Genomic DNA, 25,511 nt, shown 5'->3' on the forward strand with positions numbered 1-25,511 from the left:
AGAGACCCAGCCAACAACAGCCAGGGGGCTGTTTACCAAAATCATTCCCTGGCACCACCCACAGGAACGCTGTGGGAATCATTGCCAAAGCTTACATGGGAATCAAACAGAAGGAACTAAATACAGCCGTGTAAAACATGCCCCAGTCATTTCGTAAGCTCCGTTTCTTCATAGATGGCTGCTGTGGAAGAAATGACTGCTTCCAGAAAACAGAGACCCCAGGAATTAATCCAGCAACACAGATGAAAGCAGAATGAAAGATTACTAATTATCCCATTCTACAATTCACACTGGTGACTTACTGCCTCTGGGCTATAAGGCACCTGAGGTTAAAACTGCTCCTCAAAAACAGATATGACAAAAGTGAGTGAATGGTGTAAGGGGCAGGTCTCAGCTCACTGTTGTTCCCCAAAGTAAAAAAAAAAATAAAATAAAAGAGATTCACCACATTAAAATATCAGAACATTCCACAGACCGGCAAAACCAGATGGAGACCAGCAGTTCACACACATCCTTGTATTTCCAAGAGATGTGAAGTTCCAGGTTCTGAAAAAGACCAAACAGAAGCCCACCTGCCATGGCAGTACCAGGAGCTAAAAAGAGAAGACGACCTCTAAGAAATCCAGGCTTTTTCACTCTACGCTCTCAAAGTTGGGCGTGGGGACTCAGGATCTTATGACTCTTACCTCCCATCTTTATAACTGCTTTGGTTCTCTCATTCTTTTACTCCTTACCTGCGCTCCTTTATGTGTCAGAGGTTGATTATACACGTCACTACTTTGGATGTCCCTCCGGTTTCACGGGTCAACCCAATGCCCACGCTACTTATCTTTCACTACCTTTATATTACTGTAGAGTTGGGCTCTATACGCCACTCCATACACACACGACTCTCCCTCTACTTCCTCACCCCTCGCTCACTGCTGGAAGCTAAGTTTGAAAGTATCATCCTTTTACGTCTACTCAACATAGAGAAAAAGAAACACAGCAGCTGTGTTCACTGAGTCAATAAATTCATAGTGCTTAACAGAGTCTAGACTGTAGCATCCACTAAGGCAAGAACGACGACTGTTAGTTTCAACACTCAATATCCAATGTTTGGTTTGGTACCTGGCACACAGCAGGAGTTCAATAACTGTTTTTTGAGAGATTGGAAGTCATTTTTTCTCTAAATTTCATTTTATTCTTAAATTATTTTCTCCATTGAACAAAGGAAGATTTGTAAATCACTGGAATCATGGTTTAAGGGAGTGAATGAACCAAAAAGATAGGTTCAAAATCTCAGAAGTTCCCCAATTCATTCCAATAACCAGTCCTCCTCCACCACCTCCTCCTGCTTTTCTTCCTCTTCATATCTTGAACTTTATTACAGGAAAAATTCTAGGCTCTTTACCTATATTAACTAATTTACTCTTCATGAAAACCATATAGGATAGTTACTATATTATTCCCACTTTACAGACTAGGAAACAAAGGCCTCAAATGACTGAGTAACCTGCCAAAGAGTACACAGCTAAGAAGTTGCAAATCCAGAATTTAGGCTGTCTGACTCCAGAATGCCAGCTCCTAATGACCCCCCTGCACTGCCTCCTGAAGGACAGCTGTTAAGAAGGCTAACTGATGCCATTCATTCAGTAAAATATTTATTGAGTGCCTACTACGTGCCAGATGCCAAAAATACCCGCCACAGTCATGAATACTGTCTGTATATAGTCAACATTCCTTCTGCTTTCCTAGTCGCCCTTTGCCGTATCTCCCAAACAGTAAGCATGCAGAATCTGTTGGACAAGGAAATTTAGTGAGAATTGGTTCTTTTTCTTTCTCAGTCTTTTAAACTTTCTTACTGAAAACAATCACTAATCCTCTCAGCATTACATGGGACTCTAGCAAGAGCCAGTGGGAATATGCAGCAGGCTGGAATGGCATAGGTAGAGACCTAAACGGAAACAGGGACATGAATAAAATAGGGTTTCTGCTCTATTATTAGACCAAATGTATTGGCAACCTTTTCACGCCTTGCTTAACAGTCAAAAGTCAAGCCACACGGAGGGTACTGGATTCTTGCCCCTTCTTCCCACACTTGGAAAGTTCTTCCAGGCAAGAAGAATTATGGTCACCCAATCACCCTCTACACACCTGACACAAAAGGCAGGAGAGTGGAAGTGGCACGTACCCCTGGCAGAATTCCTGAGTGCAAGTGTGCAGCCTCTGTGTGATCTGACCTTCACTTTGCTCTGCACCCACCCATGCCATGCAGAACAATCCCCTTCTCCCCGAGGCTGCTGAATCAGCCCTGCTGGGAACAGCCCAAAGAGAAGCTCAGACTCCTGAGACATTTGGTCTATTCAGCACCATAAAGGAAATAGCAGTCGTTCAGTGAGGGAATAAAAATGAGGAGCTGGCTGAATGAATAAAGGTGATAAAAATAGACTTTCCAACTCCACGAAGATGAATCATTTTGCCATGGGGATTTGCCAGGCTCTGTTTCAGCTTCATTTTCAACCCAGCCTCATAAATTTGACTTAGGAAAATTTCCTTCCTCTAGATAACCAGCGTTAGCATTAGGACAGTTCTAACGGGACTTTATTAGAGAATTGTCCAGAAATAACTTCCACTCCTTCCCTAGCCTGCAGTAAATATTGGCTTTGAAGGACAAGAGTGGGCTAGGCTGGGATGTGCAGCCCATGACCCCAGGCTCACTGCCCCCCTCCATCCCCCCTCAATTTTCTCCTCAGTTCTTTCCCTCCTCATTTGAAGAAATGGAGATTTTTAGAAAGTAACGGGGGTGGTGGAAAGGAGCAGAACGTGAGGGGGGCTCAGGTAGAACAGCACCTCAAGGTATGCAGTCGCATTTTCCCCAGGACACCATGTGCTGCTGAGGAATACATCTTTAAATGTAGCAGAGTTGCTTCTAATTCACAAAATTATCAAAAATCCTCTTTATTTTGACTCATGTGCCTATGTGCCTTCCGTGGCATACCCCAAAAGAAAAAACAATGGCTTTCCTTAGAGAATAAAAAAGTCTTAATTAAAAGCAACAGGTGGTTAAAAATATCAAGGAGCAAGGTAAACTCCATAGAAAAGTAATTTTGGTGTATTTTAGCCATACCATAGTGTATAAAAAGGACCTTTAAAAATAAAAACAAGGGATGAAATCTAAATAGCTTCCTTCCTTCACTCATGGACACCCATCATCGTGCATTTTTTTCATAATGGATTTTACTTACCCCTACACGGCCTCATATTCCACATAAAACTCCAGCATACCCACACTTGGGAGGTGGGTGGGGCATCTCTCCTGGGTGCTCCCACAGTCAGCCTGTACACAGCAGCCGAAGCGCCCTTACATCCTCTTTTCCAAAACTGTCCTCAGCACAGCAAACCCAGCTCTGCCCCAAGCAGGCTGCAGCAGCTGAAATGCTGATGCAGTGAAAGAGAACTAACTGGAAGAGAGCGTGACTGCCACACCTATTGGGGAGGGAGGCGGGGAGTTCTGCTCCCACTGAGGAAGGGGGACAGAATCCCCAAGACATAGAGACGCCCAGTGTGATTCTGCAGGAGAGTTTTGTGACAGCTGCTGCTGCATAGTTGGCACCCAATACCATCAGTAAACCTGCATTTGGAACAGGACCCAGCAGGACCTGAGGGAGGAGAGTTCAAGTCCCAGCTCTGGAAGAAAGTAGCCTTGTGACCCCAGGCAAGTCATTGCCCTCTGAGACTCTGTTTCCTCATTTGTAACAATATTCTGTGATAACCTATACGAGAAAAGAATCTGAAAAAGAATGAATATATGTATATGTATAAGTGAATCACTTTGCTCTACACCTGAAACTAACACAACACTGTACTCCAACTATACTCCAATAAAATTAAAATATAAAAATATAAACATTTAAAAAATTAAAAAAAATCTCTAAATAGCCTCTAGTTCTGAAATTTTAAGGCCATCAGAATAATCATGAATATAATAAATAATAAGCACAGCTACAATTTCTTGAAAACAGACGATGTACCATCCACCATATTAGGCATTTTACACATATTATCTCATTTAATTCCACGATACTGAGATAAGATTTATCAACCCCATTTTATAGATGAGGAAACTGATGAACTCACTCCATGATTCCCCATGAAAATAAAGGATCATCATACCCATTCAGGGTTTTGAATTTAAATGGAAGCATTTAATTTTTGTGCCTGAAATTGAGATGACACCTGAGGATGGAATTTCTCCACTGTTGGGTGATTAATGTGCTTACAATCCTCTGCTGGGATAATTCTGAGGTACTAGTATTTATGGTTACAGCCATTCATGCTACTGCAAAACCCATTTCCCACCTGTTGTCTTTTATTAAACCTCCCTAAAGGACATGAAATATTTCTTTGGGCAGATTCTAAAAACAGGGATCATGAAATATGTGAGCAGAAACCTCGTGTGTGGATTTACTGTTTGGAATTTTCAAATGCTATAAAACACAGTGTTTATAGCCAATTCATCATTTATAAGAGTTTATTAGACTGATATGCCCACTGACTCACTGGTATCCTGCCACTTATGGATACCAATACTTCAACTGGGGGGCTGACATTTAATATTTATTAATAACGTCTGTGTTTCCTTGCCTATTTTATAGTATCTTTGCATTACGTTCTATTTTATGTTTATCGTCAATCATTCTAGCTTTCAAGTAAACTTTTTATTTTAAAATAGTTTTTAGATTTACAGAACATTGCAAAGATAGTCCAGAGAGTTCCAGTATAACTTGTATGCTGTATTTTATATTACTAACCAGTGGTTAGTGCCATTTATCACGACTAATGAACAAACACTGGTATACTACCACTAACTAAACTTCAGGTTTTATTTGGGTTTCATCAGTTTTCCACTAATGTACTTTTTCTGTTCCAAGATCCGTCCAGGATACCATATTGCAGTCATTTCTCTTAAGCTTCTTCTGGACTTTCCTCATTTCTCAGACTTTCCTTGACAGTTTTCAGAAGTACTGGTCAGGTATCCTGTATCCCCATTTGGGTTGGTCTGATATTTTTCTCATGGTTAGACTGGGGTTATGGGTTTTGGGGAGGAAGACCACTGAGATGGATACCATTCCCATATCACCTTATCAGTCATCCTTTTATTACCTATAGGGAAGATATTTATGTCAAAACTTTAAACCGAATAAAGTTACTTTTAGAAAAGATAAATTAAATACCAAGCTATTTACTCAGAAATACAGTAATTTATCTTGTGGAGAAAATGACAGAGAGGGAAACTAATCTTTGCGTCCATTATGAGATAAGGGTAGACCTAAGGTTCTAGCAGGAAGCCAGCTAATTACAAAAGCGGTGTCTGGCAAGTTCTTTTGAAGTGCTTGCCAAGGCAAACTTTCTACAAAACAATCTCGGATGATGGTACATTTTAAGAGAAGTTGTTTCAACCAAGCGTGATCTCACTCTTTCATACAATACTTTTAGATATTTGATGAAGTCTTTTTCCTGTTGTCAAACCACAGAATCCCTATGAACCTGGGTTTGGAGTGCTAAAAATTAGTTGCACAGAAATTCCTTCTTTAGGTAAGCTATGACTATGAAAAAAAGAAGACTTAGGCTGAAATATGTATTTCCTGCTATTATATATTTTTTCCTCACAGTTCCTAGTTGGAGGTCTGTTCCTCAGGGGGAAAAAAGTAAGGAACTGATGTAATGTCACAAACTTCTGCTAAATGCTGTTCAATGAAAGATAAGGGGGAACAAGTAGTTTCTTTCTTTAAAGAATGGTGTGTTTTTTTTTTTCAGGGACAGGAAGGGGGGAAAAACAGAAAGAAAACTGTTTTACAGCACTGCTATGTATAACCTTCCACCTCTGCAGAAGCATGAAATAATTAAGGAAACAAGCTTGAAAAATAGTTTGTGGTGGATAAGGAGGATACTAGACTTCAGTTAGCACGTCTAGGCATTCACAACACATGCGAATAAGAATTCAGTCCTGGGCTTCCCTGGTGGCGCAGTGGTTGGGGGTCTGCCTGCCGATGCAGGGGGCGCAGGTTCGTGCCCCGGTCTGGGAGGATCCCACGTGCCACGGGGCAGCTGGGCCCGTGAGCCGTGGCCGCTGAGCCTGCGGGTCCGGAGCCTGTGCTCCGCGGCGGGAGAGGCCACAGCAGTGAGAGGCCCGCGTACCGAAAAAAAAAAAAAAAAAGAATTTCAGTCCTTGGCTGGCTTGTGTCGCTCCCTAAATTCATATATTGAAGTCAAAACCCCCAGTAACTCAGAACTGTGACTATATTTGGAGGTAGGGTCTTTACAGAAGTGACTATGTTAAATGGGCTCATTTAGAGCAAGCCCTAATCTAATATGTTTGATGTCCTTATAAGAAGAGGAGATTAGGATACAAACACACATGCAGAGGGAAGACCATGTGAAGATCCAGGGAGAAGGTGGCCTTCTGCAAGCCAAGGAGAGAGACCTCAGAAGACAACAACCCTGCCTACTCCTTGATTTCAGACTTCTAGACTCCAGAATTGTAAGAAAATAAATTTCTGTCCTTTAAGGCACCCAATCTGTGATACTTTGTTATGACAGCAAATTAACATGCTTACCTAGCACTAAGAATGAAGAATCTAAGGGGTATAAGAGAGGCTAGAGAGTATGAGATTGGTTGGATATTATATCTCAAAAAATTGTCAATAATATGAAGATCTTTCTAAGTCACTCTCTCTCATGATTTTCATACCTAAGTGTAATTGCTAATGACTCCTCCTGTGTTCCCAAATTCCTTTCATCCCCCTTCTCCCCCCAACCCCAGGCTCTGCCAGTGAAAGTCAAACACTCCAAAGATCAGACTTATAATTTGAGGGGAAAAAAGCTTCCAAGTTTGCATTTATAGAAAAACAAATAATTTGTCTTCATATACACTTAAGCACAAGGATTTAACTTTAAAATCAGCCATTCATTAACCTAGTCCAATTTTCTATAACTTTTTCCATGAGTTCTAAACCAACATTTTCCAATTGTCTGCCAGACATCTGCACATGAATATCTCTTAAAGGTAGCCAACTCAGTACGTCCAAAAGAGACTTCATCTTTTCTCTTGGAACCCGTTTCTCCTCCCTTGCTCCCGTGATTCCTATTAATGGCATCACTATTCGCCAAGTTGCTCAAATCCAAAATGGAGATGTCATCTTCCTAAGATTATTTATCATATTTCATCAATTCCAAGTTGTACATTTTTTACCTCTAAAATAATGATGCATCTTTCTATTACTGGTATATTAACATTGTGTCATAATTTAATTGATGGCTTTTAAAAAATTAGTTATATTTTTAAAAAATGGTGCATCTTATAATCTATGAAAAACATAGAACCATAAATCCTGTGTCCCCATCTCCACTCGCACTGCTTCTACTAAGGTTAAGTAGTAGACATTATCTCTCATTTGGATTACTTGTCTGCTAATTGACTTTTGTTGCTGGTCTTTTCCCATAATCTACTTTCCACGTGGCCACCAGAGTTATCTGGAACACGAGATTCCTTTGTTTGCAGTGGCTCTTACTGCATGTAAAATGAGTCCAAACACCTCTAGACGGCATTTCTGGTCTCTACCTACTATTCTTGGTCCACTTTCCACTGTATTGATTTCTTTCAGGGATTCTGGGCTCCAGCTTCAGCCACATACAAATAATAGCCACTCCCAGACAAGACCCAGGTTCCTGTGGCTCAAAGCCTTTCTTATTCCATCCTCTGAGGCTAGACTGTCCTCCCCCAGCCCCGATGGTCTTCACTGATTGTAAATGCATGTTCAGATCTCACGCCTTCCAAAGTTCTTCCTCTCAAATAGAAACTTCTTCCTTGTTCTTCCTTGCATATTTCATTAACATTTCACAGTCCTCCTTTATTAGACCTTATTTGTACATTTTCCTCCTAGAAGGGGATCCCTTGAAAGCAGGAATTATGTCTTGAGTCATAGTGGGTTTTCACTTGGAAGGCAACAGAGAACATACCATCTCTTTTTAGTGTATACGTGCAGAAGAAAACTGGGAAACAGACCTTAGATGTCATGCAAGGGTCCAAGGAAAATTGTATTACCGCTAAGGTACTGTAACTGTAAAGGACACATTTTCAAGAGAATAAGAAATTCATGTCCTGCTTTCTCAGCGGATTAAGACAATCATTTCATTCACTGTGGAAGCACCTTTTAAATAGCTTCCAGTGATCCCTTCCTCCTGTACACAGGTCCTTGTGTAATCTCCTCCCCCTGAGTGTGGGCTATAGACCTAGTGACTTGCTTTTGATTAACAGAATATGGCAGAGGTGAGGAAACATTACTTCTGAGATTAGGTTATACATGATTGTGATGTCCATCTTGTTTGTTCTCTCTCCCTCCCTCTCTCTCCTGGTTCTTCTTGCTTGCTCACTCTCATGAAGCAAACTGCCACACTGTGAGGTGTTCTACGTAAATAGGCCCACGTGGCAAAGAACTGAGGATGGCTTTGGCCGGCATCCTGCAACAAACCAAATCTTGTTGACATACACCTGAGTGAGCTTAGAACCAGATCCTTCCCTAGTCGTCTTAAAACGACACCAGCCAACACCTGATGGCCGCCTTGTGAGACATCCTGAAACTCTAACCAAACTAAGCCAAGCCCAGATTCTTGACCCACAGGTACTCTGGGATAGTAAGTGGTTTAGGCCACTAAATTTGGGGGTAATTTGTTACACAGCAGTGGATAACTAATACACTCACCAAATAAGAAAATCAGAAAACAGATAATAAACATAGGATGAGTAGAAAGGACAAAAACACTCTCATTGAGTCTTGCCAAGTACTCAAAAAAGATGGACAAGGGGACTAACTTATTGGTCTGATCCAAGCACTCAGTAGATAACAAAAAGCCAGCCTGTTCCAGTGGCCATCAACATTCCCCTTTACCCTGGTCCAGCTCACTGTGGAGAATGGCTCTCACCAACTGACATACTTTTATTTTTGTATTCACTATGTGCCAAGTATTTTGGTTTAGGTCATAAATTAACTGTAGTCCTGTTTCTTAAGAGTAATAATATGTAGTGGGAGATACACCTAGAACATTCCTTTAGCTCAGGAAAGGCCTTAAACGTCTTTCTGAGCTGTTATATGCAGTGGGCAGCTATGGAAGGTTATCTGATAAGGACCTGAGATAATCTGTACTTTTAGAAGGTACCTGTGGAAGCTGTTACACCTGGCAGCATACAAACCATACTCACTTGGGAGGCACTGAACAAAGTCACCGCTACCACCCCCCCGGCAGGTTCATAGTCCACCATTCAACTAAAAGCAGGATCAAATGTACCAAAGACCATATGGGCTTTGCTGTCGTTTTTCCCTCCAGTTTGTGCTCTTTTATGTCTAAACCTACTCAAAGGCTAACCACCATCCCAGCTTGGGCTCGGTTTTAACACCAAACTCGAGAGTAGCAAATTGAGTATTCCTTCTGTGTGTGGTGTGGAAACACAACTGAGGTTTCTCTCCCCGTGCCAGGGATGAGGATAAAGGAACGTGTGTCATTAAATTTAATTTTGGCTGAGATTCTTCACAAGGTCTATTCATTTTCCTCAGTGAAATGTACCTCCTTTGCACAGAACATCGCTCAAACACCATTTTCCACTTGGCCCCCAAAGAAGAGCAAGACCACTTCCAGAAGCCCCCTCCCCACCTGCCTATGAAGGAGAATTGTGTCTGCCTCTTCCTGAGCCTTTGTTGTCCAGAATCAGAATCATGATTCTGGGGGGGAACTGAAAGGAGCTAAATCTAGCTGGATTGATTTGCACCTGAAAAGGCTGGGGGTTAGTAGCAGCAGAGAAAGGGGTAAGAAGCAAGAGAGACAAGAGCTAGTATAGTGTGAGTCTGAATGATTATAGGTAGTTGGGACAGAAAGAGTTTTGCAGGGGAGCTGGCAAGTATAAGGGGGGTGTGTGTGTGTGTCAAGACAGAAAGACAGAGAGGAGAGAGAGAGGAGGGCATTTCAGGAAGTTTTACTGCAAGTTACAAATGGAATAAGTCTATGACATTTTTTGGAAAGACTTCAGTAAAGACGTCTAATGTTCCCCTATTAGTATCCATTGTTGAACTGGTGCTTCATTGACTGGGATGCTTGAGATGTGGCCACATGGAGATTGCTTTTATATGGGTGACAGTAGAAATGTTAAAATAGGCCACTGCCTCAATTTGGTGAAATTAATAGATCTTAAATGAGAAGGATGAGAGGTTGTCTTCTAGAAACATACGAGATCGCCTTAGAGGTTGATGCCTCCGAACAAATGTTCGGGAGTGTTGAGGTTCAAAGATCTTATTATAAGACCTGACAGAGATAGTGTAACACAGTATAAAAGGCACGGAGCCTGGAGCTGGGCAAATCAGGGTGCAAATCTCCATACTGCCTCTTATTTATTGGAAAGCTGGTAACTTACTTCTTTGCACACTTGTTTCCTGAGATTAGTAAAAATACAGAAATAACTACATCGTAGGGCAATTGTAAAGATTAAGAAGGATAATCAAGCACTGCACCTGATACCTAGGGAGGTATTAATATACGACGGTTGTCATTATGGTGCCTTACACCTCTGGCCTCCCTCTTTGCCTGCTCTGCCTCCCTCCTGGCCTAAAGCAACCAGGAAGAGAAACGGAGGCAGAGAACAGAAGCCTGGCCAGCTTTTTCTGGGGAAACCTATATGATAAACTGTTGAAGGGAAGGTAAATGCTCTAGAATGTCTACATGAAGTTGTAAAATATAAACCTAAAATATAAGACATTGATAAGGATGAGCTGAGACAGACAAGAGCTAATCTTCAGTTAGGATCTGCAGGAAACCACTTCTTGGCAGGTAAACACCCAAAACACCTGGGACTCAAATTTACTGCGTTGTCATCTTCCTAAAATTATGAAGTTTGTGTAAAGGCTTTTCACTCATACTACTCAGTTTTCAACAGCTTCATATGTCTAGCTTTGTCCAAAACAATATTTTTAATCTTCACATAATGTGGCAATCTCCACTGCCTTTTCATCCTTTCTCATTCTCTGACCTCCCTCAAACAATGAAACATCAACTGTTCTGGTATCAGTTTCATAAAATAAAACAGATACCTTTTGAAAGCTTCCTAAAGTCCACAGAGTTTATGGGAACTTACATTTTTATCCATTTCAGAAAGCTCAGCTCTGAGCATATTTGAAATCTTATCTTTTGGTTAAGGAAAAATACATCTTTTTTTTCTAAAGAATAAGTTTTTGAGTGGGTTAGAGTAACTAAAACGGTAGGATTATTCTACCAGGTACATTGCTGCTATAGCCTACTGAACTTCAGTTAGTGCAAACTTCCAGCATGCATCAGGTGAAGTGAGCCCTTTCACAGAGCTTGGAAAGATATTTTGAAGGTTTTGGCCAAAAGGAAGAAAAGAAAGAGATGAACTGAAAAAGTGAGTCTTTGCTTTCCCCTCTTTCTCACAAGAGGTAAAATAATTGTCATTTACACGTGTTCCATTTTCAACTGGGAACACCTGTGAGTGATACAACCAAGGAGAAGGGTGGCCTGTGCTTTGGATTCATCTCAGCTTTTACTGTTTGTGTGATCTTCCCCTCTACGGACCCACACGTCCTCATCTGTAAAACAAGTATATCTAAGATGTCCTTCCTGCTGTAAAATTCTTTTTTTCTCAGATTGCTTTCATCCTCATAGATTCATATGCAATATCAACCAAATATTTCATGACAGCCCTAGGAAGGTCCAGCACCCAAGGACAGAATCCCCAAATATCTATTTCCAATTATACTTCACACGTGAGTGCACACACACACACACACACACACACACACACACACAGGCTGTTACAATTAAAATCCGGGTGAGAAAAGACTTAATCCCCAAATTCCTACTGTAAGCAAGGATTTCATACATTTGCGTCTCTTGCACAGAGTCTGATGTTTCTGGGATGAAACGGAATTTAGCAAGATCTCTAATGACCATTAAATTGAGTTTCAGGATACGGCTTGATTATGCAATACTGTCAAACTGGCCAAATAAAGGGCAGCATTTTTAAAAGTCATTGGTATGCCAAGACCTAAATTTGAGGTCTTTCTCTCTGGCAAAATCTAACAGTATCACTAACACCTAAAAAAGAATGCAAGCATCTGCAGGCAGTCACCACACGGCTGCATATGTCAGCAATCGTTACAGAAGAAACACAGACCTGGATCCAGGGTCTTTGCATTCTTGCCAGGAAATGATTTTCAACTACTTTGTTTTAACACCTTCACCCCTGAATTCTTTGTAACCACAGCTCAACTCAGGGGCTAAAATACACCTATTCATGCCTTTGTAAATCTACACGTGTTTATAATTTGGGATTGCTATGTGAAAACACACTTTTCTATTTATCTTCAAGTCAAGCAGCTGGGCCATCTTAATGGATTCTTCTCAACACCAGGCCATTAAGAAACACAGGCATGGGTTCCAGGCATGGAAAACCCTCTGGCCATACTTCTTAGATCTCCATGGCCTCTGCTACTGAGGGCTGCTTGATCAATAGAGGGTCAGTGACCTGTCAACCCCCTGACAAAGTAAAAATCAACCTAGAAGTCTGTAGATGCACTTGAGGAATGCTGTTGTTCTTTCCTGAGTGTCACAAATATGGATGGAAGAACTGTCATGTGAAGAATATACTCACACAAAAGGCTGCATCTCTACACATCTTCAAATCTACTGCTTAACATTAAAAGGATTATACAGCATGATCAAGTGGGGTTTATCCCAGGAATGCAGAGATTCTTCAATATACGCAAATCAATCAATGTGATAAACCATATTAATAAATTGAAGGAGAAAAACCATATGATCATCTCAATAGATGCAGAAAAAGCTTTCGACAAAATTCAACACCATTTATGATAAAAACCCTCTAGAAAGTAGGCATAGAGGGAACTTACCTCAACATAATAAAGGCCATATATGACAAACCCACAGCCAACATCGTCCTCAATGGTGAAAAACTGAAACCATTTCCTCTAAGATCAGGAACAAGACAAGGTTGTCCACTCTCACCATTACTATTAACATAATTTTGGAAGTTTTAGCCACAGCAATCAGAGAAGAAAAAGAAATAAAAGGAATCCAAATTGGAAAAGAAGAAGTAAAGCTGTCACTGTTTGCAGATGGCATGATACTATACATAGAGAATCCTAAAGATGCTACCAGAAAACTACTAGAGCTAATCAATGAATTTGGTAAAGTAGCAGGATGCAAATTAATGTACAGAAATCTCTTGCATTCCTATACACTAATGATGAAAAATCTGAAAGAGAAATTAAGGAAACACTCCCATTTATCACTGCAGCAAAAAGAATAAAATACCTAGGAATAAACCTACCTAAGGAGACAAAAGATCTGTATGCAGAAAACTATAAGACACTGATGAAAGAAATTAAAGATGTTACAAACAGATGGAGAGATATACCATGTTCTTGGATTGGAAGAATCCACATTGTGAAAATGACTATCCTACCCAAAGCAATCTACAGATTCAGTGCAATCCATATCAAACTACCAATGGCATTTTTCATAGAACTAGAACAGAAAATTTCACAATTGGTATGGAAACACAAATGACCCCAAACAGCCAAAGCAAACTTGAGAAAGAAAAATGGAGTTGGAGGAATCAGGCTCCCTGACTTCAGACTATACTACAAAGCTACAGTAATCAAGACAGTATGGTACTGGCACAAAAACAGATATATAGATCAATGGAACAGTATAGAAATCCCAGAGATAAACCCACGCACATATGGTCACCTAATTTATGACAAAGGCAGCAAAAATATACAGTGGAGAAAAGGCAGCCTCTTCAATAAATGGTGCTGGGAAAACTGGAAAGCTACATGTAAAAGAATGAAATTAGAACCCTCCCTAACACCATACACAAAAATAAACTCAAAATGGATTAAAGACCTAAATGTGAGGCCAGACACTATAAAACTCTTAGAGGAAAACAGGCAGAGCATTCTACGACATAAATCACAGCAAGATCCTTTTTGACCCACCTCCTAGAGGAATGGAAATAAAAACAAAAATAAACAAGTGGGACCTAATGAAACTTAAAAGCTTTTGCACAGCAAAGGAAAACATAAAAAAGACGAAAAGACAACCCTCAGAATGGGAGAAAATATTTGCAAATGAAGCAACTGACAAAGGATTAATCTCCAAAATTTACAAGCAGCTCATGCGCTCAATATCAAAAAAACAAAAAACCCCATCCAAAAATGGGCAGAAGACCTAAATAGACATTTCTTCAAAGAAGATATACAGATTGCCAACAAACACATGAAAGGATGCTCAGCATCACTAATCATTAGAGAAATGCAAATCAAAACTACAATGAGATATCATCTCACACCAGTCAGAATGGACATCATCAAAAAGTCTACAAACATTAAATGCTGTGGATTAAATGGTATGGAAAAAAGGGAACCCTCTTGCACTGTTGGTGGGAATGTAAATTGATACAGCCACTATGGAGAACAGTATGGAGGTTCCTTAAAAAACTTAAAATAGAACTACCATATGACCCAGCACTCCCACTAGTGGGCATATACCCTGAGAAAACCATAATTCAAAAAGAGTCATGTACCACAAGGTTCATTGCAGCACTATGTACATTAGCCAGGACATGGAAGCAACCTAAGTGTCCGTCGACAGATGAATGGATAAAGAAGGTGTGGCACATATATACAATGGAATATTACTCAGCCATAAAAAGAAAAGAAATTGAGTTATTTGTAGCTTATGTACATCTAACATCAAGAATATTCCCCTATTACCACAACTATCTTAGACAAAATAGTTATCATGTAAAAGAAATTCAACACAGAGAAAACACTATTATCTAATATTCAATCCACACTCAAATTTCCCCAACCATCCCAATAATGTCTATTATAGTTACTCTTTCTCAATCAAGGATCACACATGGCATTTGGCTATCATATCTCCTTAGCCACCTTTCATCTGCAACAGTTGTAGGGGATGGGGATGTGTCTTTAATGACACTGACAGAATTAGGGAATGCAAGCCAGATGTTTTATGGGAATGTCCATCAATTTGGACTTGTCTGATTGTTTCCTCAGAATTGGATTAGGCTAATTATTTTGGCAGACACTCCATCAAGGTGATGTTGTGACTTCCTAGTACATCACTAGGACACCTGATATCACTGCACCCATTATAGGCATTGGTAAGTGTGAGCATGGACTATTTGTGTGATCTTAAAGCTACAGTGTTTGAATGTGAATACTAAATCATTTACACACCTTGAATTTCCAACTGTTAACAGCAGTTATTCAAAAATCTTACTCCCCAAATCATATTTCAGTGCAGCTGTCTTTTATGTCTCTAATATAGTAACTCATTTTCGCATAAACCAGGAGATGCTAACTGCATTCTATAATAAAAGATCACATGGACCACAAACACTAAAGGCTTCACAAAGGAGGTGATTTTGCATTGGGTCTTGATACATAAATAGGATTTAGTCAAGAAGAGCAGAGAGAGAGAGTACCATATTCATAAGGAGTGTCATGAGAAAAGGCTTCATACATGACAGTGAATAACATCTGAGGACCTATGAATTGACTGTAATAATCCAGGCAAGAGATGAGGAAGACCGGCTCTACGCCTTACCTAGTGGCCAAGGAAATGCAGACAAGTAGACAAATGAAGAAAGTTGCCATATTCTCTGACAGCTCAACTAGGACAAGTGCATGTTTATGATGCCTTTACTGACATTGGTGGGTGGGAGTGGTCATTTAAGTCTAATTTTAATATGTTCAGTTAGAGGTGCTGGTACGACATCCAGATGGGGCTGTCCAATACACAGAACAAGAGGCCTGGAATTCAGGAGAAAAAACTTGGTGAGAAGTGATGACTTGGGTCAATCCTGTAAAGAGTTGAGGTCATGAAAACAGACAAGAACATGAGCGTAGAAAGGAAGCAGACAATAGATTTGAAGAGCAAACTCTGGAAGAACATTAACAGGATGGGGGAAGGGCACAGAAGGGTGGCAGTTCTGTTTCTTGTTGGGACCCCAACTAGTGCACTGGAGTTTGGAAATGTTGATCTGAAGGTAATTGGAGGAGAGGAAAAAAGAATTTGACCAGACCTGTAGATTCAGGAATCATGAGTGATTAACTATACATAGATAAGTATTTTTTTGGTCTAAAGATAACTCCGTTGTGTGTTTTTTTTCAACATCACCAAGAAATTAACTCAATTCTGACACTATTTACCTGGAGACAGTGTCAGATGGCCCAGGTCAAGGGCTCAGTCCCATTAAGACTGCCCCCACTTGAGATGTCAGTCTCAAGTCCAGATTGGTAGCTGTGCTTCTGACCAACTAGCTATAAATCAGAGGTTCCCAAGATCCCCTCCTTGGATTTGATTAATTTGCTAGAGTGGTTCACAGAACACAGAGAAACATTTGCTTATGCTTATCAGTTTTTTATAAAGAATATTATAAAGGATCCAGATGAACAGCCAGATGAAGAGATATATAGGGCAGGGCATGTGGGAAGGGGCACAGAGCTTCCATGCTCTCTGGGTGCGCCACTCCCCTGGAATCTCCATGTGTTCACCAACCTGAAAACTCTCCAAACCATGTCCTTTTGGTTTTTTATGGAGGCTTCATTACATAGGCATGATTGATGAAATCACTGACCATGGGCGACTGATTCAACTTCCAGCCCCTCTCCCTTCCCCAGGGGTCAGTGGCGTGGCACTGAAAGTTCCAACTCTCTAATCACGAGGCTGGTACCCCTGGCAACCAGCTCCCATCCTTGGGGCTTTCCAAAAGTTGCCTCATTCAGGTGGGGCTGAAAGGAGTTTGTTATAAAGAACAAGATACTCCTTCACCTTTATAGAACTGGAGCTATTTCAGGAACTGATGACAAAAGACCAAACATTATAAGAAAAGATGCTCCCATTGTTCTTATCGCTTAGGAAATTCCAAGGGTTTTAGGTGCTGTCTGCCAGAAACAGACAAAGCCCAAATATATATTGCTTATTATAAATCACAATAACAAACGAGTAAAGAAAATATAAGTGATATAGGAGTGGGTAAGTGAGGAACTATTAGTTGGAAAAGAGCAAGAAAAAGGAGGCATCATGGAAAGGACAAAATGGAAAGGAAATTCAAAGGAAAAGAGAAGAAAGAAAAGTCAAGGATATACATGGGAGTAAAGCAACAGAAATCCGCTGGTTTTCTTGAATCACATTGCCTGCCTGTCCCAAAGTAGAGGCAATAGGTAAAGAACAACACTTGATCTGCTGTAAGAATCCAACATAAAGTTAATGCATGTGTCTCAAACACTTAATTTTGCTAAAATTATTTACGATTCACACTTTAATGTTTCAAAAACCCTTTTCTCGGGCTTCCCTGGTGGCGCAGTGGTTGAGAGTCCGCCTGCCGATGCAGGGGACGTGGGTTCGTGCCCCGGTCCGGGAGGATCCCACATGCCGCAGAGCGGCTAGGCCCGTGAGCCATGGCTGCTGAGCCTGCGTGTCCAGAGCCTGTGCTCCGCAACGGGAGAGGCCACAGCAATGAGAGGCCCACGTACCACAAAAAAAAAAAAAAAAAAAATTAGTGCTGAGAATTATGAAACATATCAAAGCATGAAAAAACTCCTGCATCTGACTACATGTGAACATTTGAGTTGTACTGGGTTTAGATGGGTAGGTTCAGAAGACCCAGGGATTTGCTCAAACAAGGCTCCAGACAACATTAGAATCACCTGTGTCCATTATGTCTTTAGAAAGTTGGCCTACAAATGTGGTACTTAAATGCAGGTAGATTTTTAAGATTGAAAACAGCAATTTATCATGAAAGTCCTGCTCGTTCAACATGAAATTTCTTTCTCTCTACCTCTTCTCCCCTTCATTCCAAAGGAATGCAGAGAAGAAATGAAATGAGAAAACCGTAATTACAATCGTCTTCCTCCCCTGGGGTCAGCCGAATTACCAGCCTCTCACCCCAAAACGAATTTACCTCTTTCAGAATGAATGTCATCCTTATCATTCATGGGAAAAATACAAAGATTAAGATGCCATTTAGGCATAACTGCAATCTTTCATTTTTAAGTGACCTCTCAGTTTAATGGCTTCAATGCGTTCTCATTCACGTGGAATATATACTGCAGGAGAAAACGGTAATAAATGGCACTGTCATGACCCTTAGGTTAGAGCAAAGGAATATTGGAAGATAAACCTCAATTCTGGATACTCACCAATCCTGCAATGGGGGTAGGCAATCTATTGATCTTTTTAACAAGTCCTGGCTTTATAGCATTCAGCAACCTGTCATGAAAAAGGCAGAATGTCAAGTGAGACATAAAGCAAGATGGATCACACAAATCACCTTTATCCGAGGCTACAACTAAACTGCTGAATAGGAAAAGCAGCGAATTTAAAGCATGTAGTAAATCTCAATAATCTATGAGTTTTCATGCAACCAAGTGAAGAGCTTTGCCAACACCAAGTTTGTCTGTGGCAGGTGAAGTTTTAGAATTTGGAAATGTTGGGAGAAAAGAACGGATGGAGGCTGGGAGGAGCTTCAGAGAAAAGGACAAAAATGTGAGCCGGATTGAGGCTGGGAGAGAAGTGTCTAGTTTTGAAGCCAGGTATTACTACACAGCAAGGCTCGTTCCCAATTCTCCTGGCTAAGGCAGGGGTCTCTCCAGGGATGCACTAAGTTCAGAGACCAACATCTATCTTTGCAAATGATTTGCCAAGACTAATTCTACTTCCAGACCCTCTTGCTCTTTGAGGAGAGTGGCTTGTTAAATGTGGTGAGCTTCACTTAAGAAAGGAAAGAATATGTTTAGCAGGAGGTTAACCAGTCATATCCTGAAGATTTTAAACAAGGCTGACCACAATTCCCTAGGTATAAAAGATATGTGAGCAAAACGTTTTTGGGGTAAAGGTTGAAATTATGTAAAAATGGTAATACAAGCAAAGGAATGCAAGAGAAACAACCATAACTGTTTGTCTTCAGGAAATGTCAGTTCAGAGTGAAAAGAAATAAGGAAGGCAACTTGTAAAACGAAAATAGGGTTGGCATCAGGGTGATGTGGTAGAATCGTAGCATTTGCCAACTAGGTTATTCATAAAGGAATTATTGAGGGTACAGGGCTGTCAAATGGAAGCATTTATTCTTATATTAGGGAATGAGAGGAGAGAAGATCAGGTAATTTATCTCAGGACACATGGCAAGAGAAACTTAGGCAGAGGTTTAGTATAATTCAGGGGTCAGCAAACTATGAGCCATGGACCAAATTTGGCCCAATGCCTGTTTCTGTAAACAAGTTTTACTGGAACACAGCCCTGTCCATTCATTTACATACTGTTTACTGCTGCTTTTGTGCTATGACAGCAGAGCTGAGTTACGTTACAACAGAGAACCTATAGCCCAAAAAGCAAACCATTTTTACTATTTGGCCCTTCACCAAAAAGTTTGCCAAACTCTGTTACCATTCATGCAATCTAAGGTTATAGTAAATTCTGAAGAACCTATGCTTGATAGATTTCTTCTAACCAGTAACAAAAGATTCTTTGAAATAGTTGAATAATTCGTCTTGAATTCAGCCTGTATTTTACTTTGACACCTCTGTGTATTGATATATTGAGAAATGTCACTACAATGGTTACAACAGACAGGATATTTCTGGTTTTGCACTAAGAACTGCCTGTGCTTGGTCACTTTCACTGCAATTCCAAATGCTGCCACCAGGAGGTAACACCCAGTGTAGACACAAAAAAAGTAGTGCCTTTTGGCCCATTGAGAGCCAAGATGGTGCTCCTTTCATGAATGTGCTGAATTTTAACCATGAATTTCTAATCTTCTTAAAAAGTGCTTTTTTTATAGCTTATTTTGGAATTATTCATTTTTCTAGTTAGAAAGCAACTTGTTCACTCTTCTCATTTTACAGTTTAGAAAACTGAAGCCTGACGATGATGATCTGATTAGTGGTACAGTCAGGCCCAGCTCCCAAGATCCCTGAATCAACACATTCTCTGGCAGGGTTAACATCCCATAGCACGTGATTCAAAATAAACAGATAGATACGATGTCTCCAAAGCAGATTTTAAATGTACAAAATTCTTAACATACATTACTTTTCTCATTAGTTCTTAACAGTGTCGTTTTAAATAGTATTTGTGCACAGTTGTTGAAAAAGGTCCTTGCGTGGATATGACTGCCGGTTAACCCAAGCTGGCCCCAGGCAGTCGGAGGCACCCCACCCTCTCCCCTGTCCTAGGAATGTACGTTCTGCCCACTATTCCCACAGTGGGAGCCACTGTCAAGCATTCAGCCTTGAGACAGTAGTGTCCTGTTGAGACCGTCTGGACTGAATATCTACTCAACCCAGTTAAAGCATCTGTACAAACTTTTAAGATTCTGGTAAGATTCTCCTCACCTTGCAGCCGCCCAAGACAAGCATCATATGTAAGTTCTCTTGCTTATTAACCCTGCCACCTACAAATCTGGAGCTATCTGCCTCTTTCTTCGGGCTCTCCTTGCCTTCCGTGTCTGGGGACCAGATTTGAATTTCATGCTGGGAAATCCTGAGGTTGCCAACCAACAGTGTTGACAATTCAAAAGGAACCAAAAGGATATCCAGTAAAACTTAAGTTTCACTGTCACCAGGATCCCACGGGGCCCTAGACTATTCCCTGAAGGTAACCTTAAAGACTTCCAAAGAAAATGTATAAAGATATTTGTAATTTTTAAAAAAAAGACAGGTGTAGCATATAACATGCACTGTCCTACATCGTATTTTTCCACTTAGCAATGCATAATGGAAATTAAATAATTTACACTGGAGAGCATGCCTTATCAATACGTGTGGACCTATGTCCTTCTTAATACCTGTGGACAAACTGATGAGGAGATGGGAGAGGGGAGTGACAGCATTGGCTCTGAAGTCCAACTGACTGAATCCAGAGTCCAGCTTGGTCACTCATCGGAGGAGTGACTTTGGGCAAGTCCATTAACACCAGTTTCCTCAACTGTCATAGAGAAACAATGGTAGCAATTGCATAGGTGTCAGTGAGGCTTACACGTGACAAAATATGTGAGACGCTAGCACAGAGCCCGGTGCATAATAAGTTCTCTATAAATGGTTCTCTACATCTGTGTATAAGTATTTATTTAAACTAATTCAATTCACAGCATTCTAGATCAACTACTTTCTCTAATACTTTTAGATTTTTCTAATGAAATAAAATACCATTATATCAGGTCCCTGAACTTTGTTTCTAATTATCCAAAGTAAAACAAAAATAACAAATACCCTACCAAAAAATTCATAAATTAAGAATCTTTTTTAAAAGAGGTACCCATTTTGTCTTCTATATCTAAGAATTGTATTATTTTTAGTAACAACGGATCCATCAACTCCTCTTTTATACATGTTTAGATTTTTAAACAGTTTTAAATGCTTCATTATATTCATCCTTTGTAGAATTATAATTATATGGCAGAAATCTTTCCTGTCACATGAAGTTGTAAAAAAAAAATTATAATGATAGACCTTAATTAAAAGAGCAACCAAAAAAATTTACTATGATGTCTATCCAAATGTTTAACAACAAATTAAAAGATAAAATGCCACAGTGCTCTTAAATATTTGGGATATTTTCAAGATCAAGGCAGCTGTATTTTTTCATGTAAACATTGCCCCGGTTCCGTACACAGTTTACAGTACACGACAATAAAAGATAACATTGAATTCACATTGTAGAAATGCCCACCACCTGCTTATCTTGTATTCTGCATTAAACTGAGAGCATTTTTTGTATATATTAGAATCAGATAAGAGGTTCAACAAAACAGCTATAAGCATGAGTCAAGGATATTTTATTCACTTGATATTTTATTAAAAACCACTGTAGCCCTCCTATTAAAATATAAATATTTTCAATAAATATTTATTGATGACATGCTTTAAAGTAATGGTGATGATATTAATATTTTATTACTTATGAACCTTCTGAAATGCATTGTTCCCCGCTCTCCTGTCCTGCAGAGACAGGTCATGTATTCACTCCACCATTTTTATAGAAGAAAAGCTTGAGCCCCAAACAGGTGTGAAGCCTTCCCCAGAGACATGCACAGCTAGTTGGCAGCCCAGTTTGGAAAGCCTACTGCAGCTTGGTGCTTTAGAAAGTCCAGCTTCAGTATGTAGCATCAAAGCACAAAACAATAACAACAACAAACGGCAGAAAACAAACAAAACCCAATAAAAAACTATCTAAATACAATGTGAGAATATTAACACTAGGTGGGAGTAAAAGGAAAACGGAAGCGGGTGTCTGCTGGGAAATGGTCACGTTTCATCTATGGATGACATACAACATCCTCAGGAGGAATTCCAGAGAAAAGGAGGCGGTCACTCACTTGTGGCAACTCCCCACTTAGCAGAACCCCACACCGGTTTCCCACCTGTGAGCCCCAAAACCTATAGCTAGAAGGAGAACAGTCTGCCCTCTCTGTCTGGTAACAGATTAAATTTGTACTCATCTAAAGACATTTCTGGGACATTGGCATAATTTTAGATAACAAAAAAACACTGGTGTCATTCCATGTCTCCTGCATAAATTTACCCACAAAATAAAGATAATTTAAAAACTGGAGATATGAGAGCTAATTAGGATGAACTAATATCCAGATATTTATTTATCCAGCAATTATTTATGCAATTATGCCGTGTGTTGCACACCGCTCTAGACCCAGGGAAGGCAGTAGTGGAGAAGACAAATGAAAGACCTGCCCTTTAGAACTTATCTCCTTAGAACAAATGAGTATGTGGGGCAGTGGGAGGAACAGAAAATAAACAAGTAAATAAATGAGAGGAAAATTTCAGATTGCATAAGCACTGGGAAGACAAGCACCGTAACCCCTGCGGGTGGTACTTGAATCAGGTGATCAGAAGGCTGCTCTGGGGAGGTAACATTTGGGGAAGAAATGGGAAGATACAAAAGTATTAGCCAAAGAGAGACCGGAGACAAGAGTTCCAGGCAGAATGAACAGTAAGTAGAAAGGCCTGGAGACAGGAGTGGGCTTAGTATATTCCAGGGCCAATGTGGCCAAGCAGAGTGAGTGGAAGGAGGAAACACATGACATGACAGCCAAGGTGTACACAACATCCAGGCTCAGATAAGGTGTCTAGATTTTTTTCTAAGTACGATGTACTTAGAAGTACATCAGATTTTTAAGATGAAGACTGAAATGATCTGATTTATACTTTTAAAACAGCATCATAGGCAAGTAGTATTAAAACAAATTTATAACTATATATAGAAAATTGGTGTTTATTAAAAAATCACGGGTATCAGATAGATGAATAAAACATCATAAATAACTTATAACGCTCAGCAGTGTTATCATGAAGAGAGTGTAATGAATTTGGAGGAAGTTGTCTAGGTTTTAATGGGTAAAACACACATTAGCTATGAGCTACTGGGAGGTCACTTGATCAAAGTCTCAGTTTTCCCCTTAATAAAAATGGGGATTTGGGGGCTTCCCTGGTGGCGCAGTGGTTGAGAGTCTGCCTGCCGATGCAGGGGACACAGGTTCGTGCCCCAGTCCGGGAAGATCCCACATGCCGTGGAGCGGCTGGGCCCGTGAGCCATGGCCTCTGAGCCTGCGCGTCCGGAGCCTGTGCTCTGCAACGGGAGAGGCCACAGCAGTGAGAGGCCCGCGTACCGGAAAAAAAAAAAAAAAAAAGGGGGGGATTTTGAAAACCTAACCTTCCATCCAGAACTGTGGTGAGGAGCCAGCGGGACAATGTGTGCTGCTAGCATTTGGTAAATGGAAACTTGCATATTCACACTCATTTGGTATACTGAGCATGTCCCTTTTTGTTAAGTAAGTGCATTTTAGTTTCAACTTTTCCATCAGTCAGCTGCCAAAGACTAAAATAAGTTTCACTTATTTTCTGGCCACCTTTGGATAAAAAACCTCACATAAATGAATCAAGTCAACAGATGTGTATAGCTTGCTATATATATATATGGTAAGAAATGACTAAAAACAGGAAGAAAAGTTTTAATCTTGGATAATCCTCAATTACAAAAAGTTAATGACACTGAAGCTAAGCAAAAATGCATGTTTCTGATATGACAGAAATGAAATCGCGTCTACTAAACACATATTCCAAATCTAAAACACACTGTGACCTATTTCAAGTAAGGCTGTCCACATGTTCCTTTATGTACTCAACAAATATTTATTGGGCGTGCATGATGCCCTGGCCCAGAGCTGGGCACAGGGGACACAAAGGAGGACAGGGCAGACCCCAGGTCTATCCCTCATGGGGCGTGCTCACTAAGAGATTTAAAACCTACAGGAAGACCCAAACTGGGCACATGTGTAGTTCATTGTCATGCTACCTAATGCATGGCCATCTTGAGTTTTTGAGAAGGTGAATTAAAGACATACTCTGCACACATTCTGTGGAATCCAACTCTTAAAAGATTAAAGATTAGATTCCTTAAAGAAACAATTGTTGAGACATCCAGGAATGAGGTTGATGTTCTGATTCAACCACAGGCTGTATTTTGTAATTCTTTTTAACACTTAATATCCAGCTTATGGTAGCCTCTCAATGATTGTTTAATGGTTATGAAATACAAACTGAAGAAATCTGTGTCTATCTGCAATTTTAAAAAACCCCTCAAATCCCTACTGTGGGACAGAGAGGTTCTGTTTCATACCGACTCTTCCAACAGCTGATATAATAGCTCTTCTAGGGGCACAATACTGTGAATACTGCTACAGAAGATACAAGACCATCCAAATGTTAGGAAATATACCAATGGGCAGCTTATTTTTTTACTGGACTGTAATGAACATTAAAGGTAAAAATTTTAAAGGGTTGCAAAATCCAGCTTACTCTATACATCATTCAATTCAGAAATTCAAGTCTAATAATTATCCTAGAGTTTGGGGGAGAGCAGAGACACCATCTAGACCTTGAACCCAGGGTTGGGAAGTTCATGCTTAATCTCATGGGAAATCACTTTATTCTTTGCAACAAGAGATTACATCATCATCTCATTTAGCTTGGTTTGCACAGCTGCAATAGGCAACTATGATCACAAAATTACCTACTTTGTGTCCCTTTTAATTTGGCTCAAGAGTGTTTTCCTATGCAGTTTCCTTGATCACTTTCTGGTTTGACTATGTACCCTGGACAAAGGTGTGCGCACTTTCATTTAACCTAACACGGCAACTGTTTTTGAACCTAAGCATGAGATCAATTTAACCTTGACTATAAACCTGTTACAGATGTCATTTTTAGAGATTTCTTTTTAGAGTTGCCTTGGCAAAGGCAGGCAAGTTAAAAAACCTTTTCTGAGGTCAAGAAAAAATTGACTGAAACGTGGGGGAAAGTGAAACTTGAACCAAAGGGGAGTTTCATTTGAACAAAATAGTGATG

At 40.2% G+C, this 25,511-nt stretch overlaps 1 protein-coding gene across 6 annotated transcripts in view; it reads right to left on the reverse strand.

Annotated features, from left to right (window-relative positions):
• LIMCH1 (LIM and calponin homology domains 1) overlaps positions 1–25,511 on the reverse strand; it is a 341,447-nt gene that overhangs the window by 158,783 nt on the left and 157,153 nt on the right. For all 6 annotated transcript variants that reach the window (XM_033425525.2, XM_033425522.2, XM_004268318.3 and 3 more), the window contains exon 3: positions 18,297–18,366. In XM_033425525.2, the coding sequence (XP_033281416.2) occupies positions 18,297–18,366 (70 nt within the window). The remainder of the gene's footprint in view (positions 1–18,296; positions 18,367–25,511) is intronic.

This window comes from Orcinus orca, chromosome 4, assembly GCF_937001465.1.
Source record: "Orcinus orca chromosome 4, mOrcOrc1.1, whole genome shotgun sequence".
NCBI classification, from domain to species: domain Eukaryota; kingdom Metazoa; phylum Chordata; class Mammalia; order Artiodactyla; family Delphinidae; genus Orcinus; species Orcinus orca.